The 13,561-nt window shown below is 42.8% G+C and overlaps 1 protein-coding gene across 1 annotated transcript in view; it reads left to right on the top strand.

The window, feature by feature from the left end:
• Positions 1 to 7,123: 7,123 nt before the first annotated feature.
• PLPP3 (phospholipid phosphatase 3) overlaps positions 7,124 to 13,561 on the top strand; it is an 88,099-nt gene continuing 81,661 nt past the window's right edge. Inside the window, exon 1 of the mRNA XM_068963748.1 lies at positions 7,124 to 7,790. Coding sequence (XP_068819849.1) covers positions 7,652 to 7,790 — 139 coding nt within the window. The 5' untranslated portion in view covers positions 7,124 to 7,651. The remainder of the gene's footprint in view (positions 7,791 to 13,561) is intronic.

Genomic DNA, 13,561 nt, shown 5'->3' on the forward strand with positions numbered 1-13,561 from the left:
GCATTTGAGAAGGAAATGGCAACCCACTCCAGTGTTCTTGCCTGGAGAATCCCAGGGATGGGGGAGCCTGGTGAGCTGCTGTCTCTGGGGTCGCACAGAGTCGGACACGACTGAAGTGACTTAGCAGCAGCAGCAGCAGCAGCATCTAGCATGAATTCTAGTATAGAATAGGTGCTCATGAAAATGTGTGATTAAATTAATAAATACCCATATATATATACAGTGAATAAATGCACATATATGTATACAGTGAATACATATATGGGATATGTATACATTGAATTCAGTAAATAATGCAATAGATGTGTATGTATGTATATGTGTGTGCTAAGTTGCTTCAGTCGTGTCTGACTCTTTTGACCCCATGGAGTGTAGGTCGTCAGGCTCTTCTGTCCATGGGATTTTCCAGGCAAAAGTAATGGAGTGGGTTGCCATAGCCACCTCCAGGGGATCTTACTGACTCAGGGATCGAACCCACATTCCTTATTTCTCCTGACTGTTAGACGGATTCTTTACCACTAGCACCACCTGGGAAACCCATATGTATACACACACACAAACACACACACACACACACAAACACCTTCACACATTCTATTCTTTTTCCAGACACACACAGCTGAAGTGCCACTAGGGCAAAGCTCTAATTTCTCCCTTGTATACCTAGACAGAGGACAAATTTATTCAGATTGATGATGAGAGTCTCAATGACTCATGTATCAGATGGCCCTAGTTCAAATCCAGGGTCTACCACCTTGTAATTTCAGACCAGTTTCTTAAATTCTCTGGGCCCCAGTAACCTCATTTGTAAAGTGGGAACAGTTTCCTTATAGAGTTTTTACTGAGTTCATACGTATAAAATAACTAGAGGCCAACAGGCTCAAAAAGGATAGGAATTTTTATCTGCTTTGTTGATTGCCATATCCCTTGTTCCTAAAAGAATGTTTGGTACATATCAGTTCAGTTCAGTCAGTCAGTCGTGTCTGACTCTTTGCAACCCCATGAACCGCAGCATGCCAGGCCTCCCTGTCCATCACCAACTCCCGGAGTCCACCCAAACCCATGTCCATCAAGTCGGTGATGCCATCAAACCATCTCATCCTCTGTCGTCCCCTTCTCCTCCTGTCCTCAATCCCTTCCAGCATCAGGGTCTTTTCAGATGAGCTGGCTCTTCGCATCAGGTGGCCAAAGTATTGGAGTTTCAGTTCAACATCCATCCTTCCAAAGAACACCCAGGACTGATCTCCTTTAGGATGGACTGGTTGGATCTCCTTGCAGTCCAAGGGACTCTCAAGAGTCTTCTCCAACACCACAGTTCAAAAGCATCAGTTCTTTGGTGCTCAGCTTTCTTCACAGTCCAACTCTCACATCCATACATGACTACTAAAAAAACCATAGCCTTGACTAGACAGACCTTTATTGGCAAGGTAATGTCTCTGCCTTTTAATATGCTGTCTAGGTTGGTCATAACTTTCCTTCCAAGATGCTCAATAAATCCTTGTTGCATGAATAATAAATACTGGATCAGGAAAATATCAAAAATTATTGACTATTATCCTTTAATGTACAATATAAAAATTCTGAATTATTCTTACAATTATTCCACCAGCTACAATGTTCACTTTGGGAAGCCTAGCATTTTTCTAAAATGACACAAGGTGGCAGCATCAGTCTCCTTTTGAGTTAGCAACCATGCTCCAGTTTTACTTGGTCTAGAGACAAACTGCCACATTTTAAATTTGCAAGTTCCTTTGTCCATTCTGGATTTTTTTTTAAATTAATGAACAGCATTGATTGTTTAAATTATTATGCAGTTAGTTCTTAACTGTGTAGTTTTAGCTAAAGAAAAGATTGTTGCTTGTAGAAAGGTAAAAATATTGACATGAATTGAGGCTGCTTTACAGTAATACTAGTGATTTGTGTTCTCAAACTTCCTTTTGGTAACAAATAACTGCTTGACAAACAACGGATCCAAATCTTCCTTTTCAGTGACACAAAGTGCAACAATATCATTGCTTTCCAAATCTATAAGAAAAGACAAAACAGTGTAAAACTTTTTCTAGTTCTTTTTAATAAAGATGTGAGACTAATTTTTCACTCCGTTTAACGTACTCTGAAACCATAGATGAGAAGCAGAAATTTCTGATCATCTTTGAGGATGTAAAGAAAAGAATCTTGATTTAGAAATTAAAGAGTGCTTCTGGAATTCTAGAGATTCCCTGGTGGTTCAGCTGGTAAAGAGTCTGCCTGCAATTCGGGAAACCTGAGTTTGATCCCAGGGTCGGGAAGATCCCCCACAGAAGGAAATGGCAACCCATTCCAGTATTTTTGCCTGGAGGCACCCCATGAACTGAGGCACCTGGGGTGCTACAGTCCACGGGGTCGCAAAAGAGTTGTACCTGACTAAGCGACTTCACTTTCACTTTTCACTTTCAGGAATTCTAGTGCTTCAGGAATCCCCTTAACTCCAACTTTAAGTAAATCTCTTATCTTTCAAAAATTCAGTGCCTTCACTTCTAAAATGAAGAGAATGATCTCTGCCTTACCTACCTGAAATGAGATCAGTGAATGTAAATACCTTTATAAACTGTAAAGGGCTCTATTTTACACAGCATGAGCTAATGTTAGAATCATTTCCATTTTACCTTCGGGGAAAACCATTCCTAGCCAGTTAAATGGGCTTGCCTCAGTTTTCTCATCTATAAAATGGTCTAATGATATCAACCCCACCTACTCTGGTGAGCTGTAAGAATAAAATAACAGATGTGAAAGTGCTTTTAAAATGAAAGTACTCCACTTGTACAAGATCATTAGTTTAAGCAAATAGCTTTTCTTGAGTTTCACAATCCTGAAGAAAACCATGTGTAACTAAATAGTGTAAACGAAATAAGCATGCTTGATTTAATACCTTCAGAATTCTCAAGAAACTGCACATTTAAAAACATTTAGATATAGAGATGCTGAAAGTGTTATTTCATCTAGAGGAAAAATCAATATAATTAAATGATACATTCAGAGTTAGTACTGGATGGGTGTTAGTCACTCAGTTGTGTCCAGCTCTTTTTGACCCTATGGACTATAGCCCACCAGGCCCCTCTGTCTGTGGAATTCCCCAGGCAAAAATGCTGGAGTGGATTGCAAATATCTCTGCCACATCTTTATTTGCATCCTAGGCAATCTGATACAAGAAGCACAAAGACTTTAACCCTCTATCTATACTGGATAACTTTTAAAATCTGAATTTAAAATAGGTATACTGTAGAAATAAAGTGCTCATTTAGGATTGTAACATTTAATTAACATTTGTCAACTATCTGTTGTATATATGTGTACGTGCACATGCTCAGTCATGTCCCACTCTGTGACCCCATGGACTGTAGCCTGCCAGGATCCTCTATCCATGGAATTTTCCAGACAAGAATACTGGGGTGGGTTGCCATTTCCTACTCCAGGGAATCTTTCCAATCCAGGGACTGAACCTGGGTCTCTTGAGGCTCCTGCAGGTGGATTCTTTTACCACTGTGCCACCTGGGAAGCCCATTTGCTGTGGTGTACTAGGTATTTTCAAATCTTATTTCATTACTAATGTTTTAGTCCCTGAAACCAGAGAAAAATGTCAGTTCCATTGAAAAGTTGAGGAAATTAAAGTTCAGAGAGGTTGTTGAGTGTTTCTCAAGTCAAACAGCACTCCCAAGATATTCAGACCTTAAATCCTCTGCTCCTTCCTGCCTTTCCTCCAGAGTGTTGCTCTGGAGGTCTCTGCTTAGTTCAGTGGGAGCTCTTGTGCTATTGAATCCAACACTTAGGAGCAGCAAGCCAACAAGTTTTGTTTAGTGAAAACCAGAGATGGAATGTAACACTTTATAAGAACCTGGATAAATGGGTACTTGTTAGCCAAAACTTAGGTCTCCTTAAGTGAATTTCAACGACTTGGGAAATTTGGGCTCTGACCTTTTGACTACACAATTTTATGTAAAGAAACCCAGTTACCTTTCCTTTAAATATTTCCAAAGCCAATTCATGCCTTTTCAAAAAATAAAGAAATGATTAATTATTAAATGTTAGGGGTTAAAAAGGGAGAGAAATAAAGTTATGAGGTAACGAGAGATCTTAGAAATGAAGGCCATTTAAATCTCTTGGGAGGTATTAGTTATTTAAGAATGATGTGCTGTTGTTGCCACACATAATAAGTTAATCTTAAGGAGGCATTTATCCCCGCTGATGTTATAGTCTTTATACAAACTAGTTTAGTGAACTGAATGTCATTTTCAGGTGTGCATTCTGGTAGGCTATGTTTACCAGGAATTTAAATTATGTAATTACTTTGAAATGACACCACTCTAAACTATCAAGTCAGTTCTGTTGCATTTTACTTGCTAGTTGGTTTGTCCAATTTTAGGATTTAAAGCAAAGAGGCCTTCAAATGTATGCATCTGGGGAGGCTGTTTTATATCCTATTATCTAAAGAATGATACTGACACTATGCTTATGGCTTGTTCAAGTCCATTTTAATGAGTATCTGCAGTGTTCTGCTCCTTTGAAGAGTTATCGAAATGTAATAGTTGTTTGCACCCAACAACATGCATCAATTAGCACTATGATCTTTTTGTTATGGAAAAAGTAGCTCACAGAGCCTTGTAAATGGAAATATAAAGCTCTTATTTAAACATTCATTTATTTTCCCCCTTTTTCCACTCCTGGAATAACAGATTTTTATCCTTCTTAATAAGTAGCTGAATTTAATCCAGGGAACCTTAAAGCCAAAAAGGTTCCTGGTATTCAGTGTAGTGCTGAAGTTTACCATCAATCTTACTCAGTAACTTTAAGGAGCCCAACAGCTATTGTTGAGTTATACCATTTAACTACAGTAAAAATCTAGCTTTTCAAAACGAGTATTCTTAAATTAATAAAAGTCATCCCATAGAGAGGGAAAAACAGACAGGAGATGTAAAGGGAGGTAACTTAAAATTCAAATAACAGAACAGAAGACTCTACAGTGGATATATGGCTGTCAGTGGCACTTAATGAACCTCAGAGGACTTTTGATGCTCGGAGGAGGGAAAAATCAGAGGGGGCTGCTGAAGTCTCAGGGGCTTGTTTTTACTTTTCATCTGGGATTCCAAAGACGTAGTTTGGTGACTTAGAACTTCAAGGACGATCGTCATAACAAGGAGCGTGGGGTGGGCAAGGGTAGACACCAGAATCCCAGAGTTCCTTTTAGAATGTCAGTAATGGTGAATTGGCCTTGTAATTGTTGTAATTGGCCTTGTACTGTTTCTGCTATTTTAACATGTCAGGAAGAAGCATTTCTCACTGTAAAGGTGTCTAAGGGATCGGTTCTCTTAATTTCCCTGACTTTTCCTTGCTGCTATTTGAATGGAGAATGCTGGGTCTAATCTGCATCTAGATACCGCAGCTCCAAAACCGTCTTGGAGACAGAAGACAGCGATTTTGCCTCTCTTTGCCAACCCACTGGTTGCTATGCAGTCTAGACCTGAGCTTAATTTTGCAGGCACCAAACTCTGTGCAAGATACCTGGGAGATGCTTCAGAGCTGATAATCTACAGAGGGCACTAGTCTTTACTAACTATAGTACCAAATCAGATTGTGATAAATGCTACGAGAGTAAAGTGTTGAAGGGGAAATTAATTCTATTCAGGGGTCAAGGAAGGGCTCAGAGAAAAGGTGACATTTCAGACCCTAAAACAAGAGAAGCATTTTGGTAGTCAGAGAAGGGATAGATGTGTATTACAGGCAGAAGGAGAAGGAGGACAGAGTGTGGAGTGGGAAATGACTATTGGAGACAAGGCAAGTGGCTTGTGGTGGCTGGATATAAGGTTACTGAACCCCATAACAAGTCAGTATAAAAAAGAACATGATCAATATAATGTATAAAAAAGCTACAATATTTCTATTTCTGGATGTACAGAAAAAAGACATCTGGAAGGAATACCTATTTATGGTACTGTATGCCCAGTTTTCCTATAGGCACTATAGAAGTTAAAAGGAAAGGCCCTTGCCTTGGAAATGTTTGTACTCTACTTGGAAGAAAAATTAAGAATCAAATACATTTTAAAATAAAATTAAAAATTAAATCAATTAAAAATAAAGTAATTTAAAAGCATATAACAATCTCTAAGGCAAAGCATTAGATCACCCCCAAACTACCCCACACCCCCCTCCCTCACCCCCCACATAGTGGTATAGGTGGGTTGGGGGCCAGTTGATTTAGTGGAGGGCTTGGAACTCCTTCACCCTGGAAACAGGAGTAAAAATCACAGTAAACACCTATACCTGGCACTGTTCTAGGCCCTGAGGTAGATTAGCTATTTAAGTCTTCACAGTTCCTCTGTTTTGGAGAAACACATTAACTCCAGTTTACATATCGGGAAATCCAAGCACAGAGCTGTGGCCAGGCCAGGATTTCAAACCACAGGTCTAGTTCCAGAGTCCTGCAGTTCTTTTCCTGCTCCTATCCTCAGAATCCTGGGCTTCCCCACCTGCAGTGCAAGAGATGCAGGAGACGAGGGTTTGATGCCTGGGTCAGGAAGATCCCTTGCAGAAGGAAACTGGCTACCCACTCCAGTATTCCTGCCTGGAAAATTCCATGGACCACGGTGCCTGGCAGGCTACAGTCCATGGGTCCATACAGTCACAAAGCGTCAGACACGACTGAGCACACATACACACACGCACCCTCAAATTTTACCCCAGTATCTGGTGCTGGGTGTTAAGATCTTAAAAACAATAAAAATAGATTTTTTTTCTTGGAATATTTTTGGGATAATACGATTCAAATCAAAATAAAGACTTGAAAGCCCCAAACGTGTCATGGAGAAGAAACGCTTTTGAGCTGTACAGCCTAAACTTTTGCCTGACCCAAGGCCAGCAAGAAAATGTTTCTTTTTATACTTTTTTTCCCCCTCCTTTTGTGACAGTTCAGTGTTTCTGAACGCTAGGGGCTCCCGGATTCTCTGGTTTGAGAGTAACTTTTCCTTTTAGGATTTTTTTTTTTTTGGAAGGGGGTGGGGGAAATGTGGCCTTAATTATCCTACGTCTTAGGCTGCTTAAGGAAGGGGCTGTGCTTTCAGAATCCCTTCTGAGCCAAGTAAGGAGGTCCCTCTCTTTCCCTCTCTCTTTTTTAAAAGGACCTCGTGCAATAAAAGTGCTGAAAACAAACCCTGGTGATCACAGCGGCAGCCGCGGCGGCAGCAGCAGCAGCAGAAAGAGGAGGAGGAGGAGGAAAGTTGGAGTCGCGGCAGCGCTCGAGGGTGGCTGGGCTCCGCTCAGCTCCGCTCCGCGCAGCTCCCATTCATTAAGCAACCAGGCGCGGAGGAAGGTGGCCGAGCGCCCGAGCTGCCCACTCGCGGCTTTGCGCACAGACACGCCAGCTCCGCGCGTTGCAAGCAGTACAGCGCTGCAGAACTTTCCTCTCGAGAAGTTGGCTCTTTTCACCCTGGACTTTCGAACGATTCGCGGTTGAGACAGGAAAAGCAGAGGAGCTCCAGGGGGAGCAGAAAGCACCACCGTTTGCCTTTGGAAGCGGGCAGCGGGGCCGCACTCTCCCGTCGCGCCCCGAGCAGTCTCGGCCGGGAGGCGACCCGGGCGTCTGGGTGTGTGGTTGCTGTCGCCGGGCGTCTTGACCAGCGCCATGCAAAACTACAAGTACGACAAGGCGATCGTCGCGGAGAGCAAGAACGGCGGCAGTCCGGCGCTCAACAACAACCCGAGGAAAGGAGGCAGCAAGCGGGTGCTGCTCATCTGCCTGGACCTCTTCTGCCTCTTCATGGGTGAGCCCGGCCCCTCTGTCCCTCGGGCCCTCGGCGCCCGGCGCGCGTCCCAGCCCGAGTCGGGCTGCGTGCGGGGCGGCGTCTCCCGGCCGCGCCGCGCAGTCCGCCTCGGGGGCCCCTGCAGGCTTCTCGGGGAGCTTTCGCGCGGCTCTCGGCCCCCGGGTCCCCGCCCTCTCGGTTCCCGCCGCCTCCCCGGCCTGTAGAGAAGCGTCGGGAGCGCTGTAGGCTTTCGCGGGCCACTTGGACACCGAATCCTAAAAGCCAAGCTGCAGTTGGAAACCCGGGCAGAATCCCACGAAAAGAGTGGGCTCGTCCCACTAGGGAAGGGGAAGTCGATGGAACTGGGACCCGGAGCCGGCGTAGAGCTGGTTGGACATCCATCCAAGTAAGATGGATCTCCTGGAGCGCCGGGCTCCCGCCTGGTGAGCGCTACCTTCTCCCGGCCGAATGTAAACATCCAGCCCTTCCGCTGAGACTGCCCTGGCCTTTTCACTTGCTTTCACTCTCCTGAACGCCCCCCAGGGGTTGGGAGGGTGCTCTCGAGGGGCTCGATGCGTGGTGCCTACCCAGCAGTCACTTTTAAAGCGCCTACTGTGTACCAGGTATTAGTTTTGACTGGCCCTCTCCGTGACTCGGTGCAGTATGAGCGAGGAGGTCCATTTCACCAGTGAGGAAACTGAGGCACTGGGAAAACTAGCCACCGTCCTGCACTGGGACCAGCATTAATTGTACTCCCGAAAAGTTGAGGCAGTAGCTTGCTTCTGCTTTCCAAACTATTTGGAAGTCACAGCTAGAAGGAGTATAGGGCGTGGGGTGGGAGGGTCAGGAGGATTTATGAGCTGCCCCCGGGGCGAGGGGTGGCTATTGACACGAATATACAGGAGTTCCAAGGTTGAAGTCAGCTTAGGGTTTTTTGTTTTTTTGTTTTTGTTTTGTTTTTTAAGCTAATCATGGTGAAATGGAAAGTGCGCAGAACTTGTCATCAGAACAGGGCCACTCTGCCACTTGCTGAGTGTACCACCTAACTGCCTCTTTGGCCTCAGTTTCCTTATCAATTGAGTGAGTGGGTTGAACTAGTTGCTCTCTGAGGCCCCTTCCTGCATTAAGAACTCGGATCTGGTCCAGGGGCTGTTCTGCCAACTCTGCTAACTGAAGAAACATCTGTGTTCCCAATTTCATTCCCTTAAAATAGAACTCCTGCACAGGAGGTTCAAGTCCCCTTTGAATTGGATTTGTGCACGCAGAGTGTGCAAACCAGAGGCTTCTTGGGCTGGAGTCCCGGGTCCCTGTGTTCATGACTCTGTAGCAGGGTCCTTACTGAGGTCCGTCTGTCCTTGGCTTGACTGTCCATAGTGAATTTTCAGAGTCAAAGGAAGAAGAGACTCTTGGAGTTTAAATGGAAGAATGGCCTCCTTTAGATACACAGAGACAGCTAAAGGTCAGTTGTGCTCTGTGGAAGGGGAGAAAGGTGCCTGTAGAAAGGTGGCAAATCCCATTCTCACCTCTTCATATAAATTCAACATTAAGATGTTATGTAAAGGAATTGTCACTGGGGGGCCCACCTTCCTGAAGGCAACCGACTTATGCACAGTGGGAAGATTAGTGCTTCAAGTCTCCTTGCCAAGCTATTGAAGTTTTAAGAGATCCTCCCTGGTCCTGGGGGAGTACCAGGAACCCAGAAACACACTGAAGCTGTTTGCTGTAAACTTATCTGGGGCTTCCAGTCTTTACTGGTGTGTTTTGTTGGTGGAAGGGTGAACTCTTTCTAGACTGTCTGTTGCCATGTACCCTCCTGTCTCCTACTTGGTGGTTAGGGAAGCAGAGCTCAGACAGTTTTGTTACCCTTCCCTCTGCTTTCCACTCTGATTTCAGAAGGCAATCCCAAGAGATGGTGTGTCTTATCAAAGGAAAAAGTGTGAAGGAATTTGCAGAAAGATACACCTATCAGCTATAGTTTAGCCAGGGACACACAAAACCAAAGATACTGTTGTGCATTGAAGGTGTGAGTAAAGTGTACATTTGTGCATTTCAGCTCTTCATCTGTCCCGAATCTCCCTGTGTCCCTTCCAAAGCTAATATTCTATACCTAGCTGTTTGTTAAGTTTATTTACTCTTGGCCTGTTCCAGCAAATGGTTTTGTTTACTGTAAAAAATGTTTATAAGATAATAGAATCTTTTATTTTACCATAAGAATCACACAGCTCTCCATTTTAAGGGTATATGCCCTGCCATTAACATCATGTCAACCAAGTCATTTAAAATGTATGCATATCCCCTGTGCATAGACCAAATCACAATATCATTAATTTGATGCGTCTTGACCTCCTATAATAGGAAACACTGCAAGGTAAACATTTACTTGGGAAATTTATGCAGGAGAACTCCCTTTGACTTCCAAAAGAAAATTATTAACACAACATGTGATTTTAATATTCCACACATCACAGTCCTAAAAAATTGTTTCTACTTGGTTCACTTTTTGCCTGGGACTGTCAGTCATGATTTAATTTTTATGTAGTCTATTGATCATGTGGTCAGGATTACAAAGCCCTAATATATGACAAAGGGACACACAGTTTTCTGTTTATTCTCTCACAGGAATGAATATACACCAAGATTCCTCTCCTTGTGTCTGGAAAAAAATAAGAGGCAATGTGCAATATACGTGTTGTTACCTTTTTGGAATGTAAAATTCTTGGTGAAACAACAGATGTCCACTCGCCTTTGAGAGTGAAAGGAATCTGGTGTCAATCACCTGTGGAAGTTTATATCTCAGAAAATAGCTATCTTTGCCAATTATTGCTTATAAATATTGTTATGAATCTTTGCATAGTAGTTTTTCTGAAATTGATTTTGTTTTTCTTTTGGTTGCATAATATGGATGGCTTTCTGTTTTTTTTAATACAATGTTTTTGCTGTACCAGGTTACAAGAGAGCAGCAGAGACAATTCCCATACAAGGAGGAAGGAGCATCTTTTCTATCTAAGCTCTATTAGACTCTTTGTCAAGTAAATTAGTTTATGTACTTTTCACTGCAACTGATGAAAAGACTATCTCCATTTTATAGATGAGAAAACTGAGATTAACACAAGACAATTTGAGTTGATCCCAGCGGGCTTGACAGAAGTCCATCCCCCTTCCCTCATCAGAAGAATCCTAAAACTCAGATTATTAGAAAATTTTTAAAGCTCTGTTGGTAGAAAGCCAGGATTTCTCTGGTGGTTCAGTTCGTAAGGAATCTGCCTGCAATGCCGGAGACAGGGGTTCGATCCCTGGGTTGGGAAGATCCCCTGGAGAAGAAAATGTCAACCCACTCCAGTATTCTTGAGTGGGAAATCTCATGGACAGAAGGAGTCTGGTGAGCTGCAGTCTATGGGGTTGCAAAAAGTTGGACACACTGAGCAACTAACACACACACACAGTGCCCCTCCATGTTTTCCAGCTAATTATTAGCAATGAAACAAATGGATAAAGGTGGTTCAGCTCTTCTGGTCAATGATATGGTCTCATTGCCCTAAGGCATTGCTTTGATTTGGGGCTGTTCTAACACTGAGTTATTCCCAAATTTTGAGGGTGCTTTTTTACCCTATGAGACAGTGGTTCCAAAGAAAGCACAAACAGCAGTGCATAACTGTAGTGCAAATGTGCAAATTTGGTAAATCTATGTGGAGCTTCTCTGCTTCATCTCACCTCTTCCTCATCTCTCTCCCCAGGTATTTACTGACTGCTTCCTCCCAGCCCGTGCATTTTGATAAGTGGGCAGAGTTAGACAGGTCTAGCTTTTTGTCAAGGGCTCTATTCAAGGGCCTTCATCCTCTGAGGTCAGTGAGCCCATCTGTGAGATGGTGATCAGAGTAGCCGCTGCATTACGTTGCCATGAGCATCAGAGGAAATGATTGGATGTGAAAATTATTTGTCATCTCTCAATCCTTGGGCAAATGCAAAGGATTTATAACCCAGACCCCTATATGAAGCTTTTGTTGCTATGTTTATATGCTGTGTCTCAGAATCATAGGTAGATGAGACCATGAAACAAAAACTCAATAACAATATTATAGCAAAGACCACAAAGCATCCACGTCCAAAAGGAGAAGTTCACACTGGCCTAGTAGGTTGAAGACAGATGGTTTTCATTCATTGTTGATCTAAACTTTAGCTGAGAAGGCAACCCCTAAAATTTAGCAGTATTTTGAGCCATCACATCTTCACATGCTTTACACATGATCATCTTCTGATCATGCTTTAGAGAAGGTTCTTTGTTCAGAATTTTGAGCATTAGTTTGCTAGCATGTGAAATGAGTGCAGTTATACGGTAGTTTGAAGACTGTTCCTCCTTTGACTTTTGATCCTAGAAGGTGGGGTAACTGAGGTTATGGTGGGGGTGGGAGATCTTTGAAGGAGCAGGTGCTCAGGCAGGTTTGGTTTGAAAGGCTTGGCTCCTGTGCCATTCCTAACCAGGAAACACAGTTAGTGAAGCAAAGAGAAAGAAACTCAAATGGGTAAAAACAGTGAATTTGGATAGTCAGCAACTATGCTAGTAACTTAGTGGTTCTAGAATGTTTTTGGACACTTCTTGATTTGCAGTTAAATGGCTGAAACAAAATTCTAGAACTGGTTCAGTCTATGGGATAAATAAAATTATCATGTATTATTATTAAACTCTTCTCTTTTACTGGTGAGAGGGAGGCAATGTGATGTAGTGAAGAAGATGGGAGACGTGGAGCCAGAAGTTCAGGTTCCAGGGTGGTCAGTGCCAGCAGCTAGTTGTGTGGTTGTGGCAAGTTAGTTTTTAATGGGTCTCAGTTTTTTTCCAACAGTGAAATGACTGGTTGGGCAGGATGATGTCTAATGTCAAAAGCTGCCTTGTGACATTCCAGGACCGATTTCTAGTAGAGAGGAATGGCACTTGGATTCATTGAATGTCTACCTGGTACCTGATACTTGCACTCTGCTTAGCTCTTGGTTGTATATTAGCTCAGGAAGTCACAAGAATAAGGGCCTAGGAGTAGGAGCTCTGGTCTTGTATCGCCGTGTTGCTGTGTGACTTTGAGAACATTCCCTTGAATTTTGTGGGCCTGATTTCTTGATTATGATCACAAAGGAAAGGGATTAGATCATCTCTCAGACCCCTTCCAGCACTAACGATTTTATGAATCTGTGCTGATAGATAACTGGTGTAGAAACCCAGAAATTTCTTCTCCTCAATTATTTATCAACAGTTGAATTTTTATGTTTTTGTATCGAAGAAGTATTGCTGACAATTAGCTTGAATTGGGGTTCATTCCGGAGGGATAAAGAGCATTGTCTTTTCTTAGAGTTCATCCAATATGCTGAGAAACTGGCTAGATTTTTTTCCCGGCCAGATGTGTCCTTTCACCTGCTTCCTAAAATTTATAGGAATTACAAACGAACAAGGAAGCAAGCCCAACAGGTTTTTCCCTTCTATTTTTTTTAAACTCTGCTATTATAGTCTCTAAGTATGTGTTTTTGATAATGCAGCAGACTTTGATAACTTAATCTACCACATGAACCAAAGAATTTAGAAATAGATTTTCACTTAATAACTAGTGAACCTTCCAGCCAAGAAGCATCCTGCACTGATTGAAATGAGAAGCGAGCCTCCATTTCATAGGTAAGCCCTGCTGACTCTTCCGGGACAGTTGAAAACGTTTGTTTCTTCATTGTCTGGATTGGCTAGTTTTTTCTTTCCTCTTAGCTCTTTCATCCCTTTCTCTTGTACTTGATATATACCGTAGTGGTATAGCTGCCTT

Source organism: Capricornis sumatraensis, chromosome 2 (assembly GCF_032405125.1).
Source record: "Capricornis sumatraensis isolate serow.1 chromosome 2, serow.2, whole genome shotgun sequence".
Taxonomy (NCBI): domain Eukaryota; kingdom Metazoa; phylum Chordata; class Mammalia; order Artiodactyla; family Bovidae; genus Capricornis; species Capricornis sumatraensis.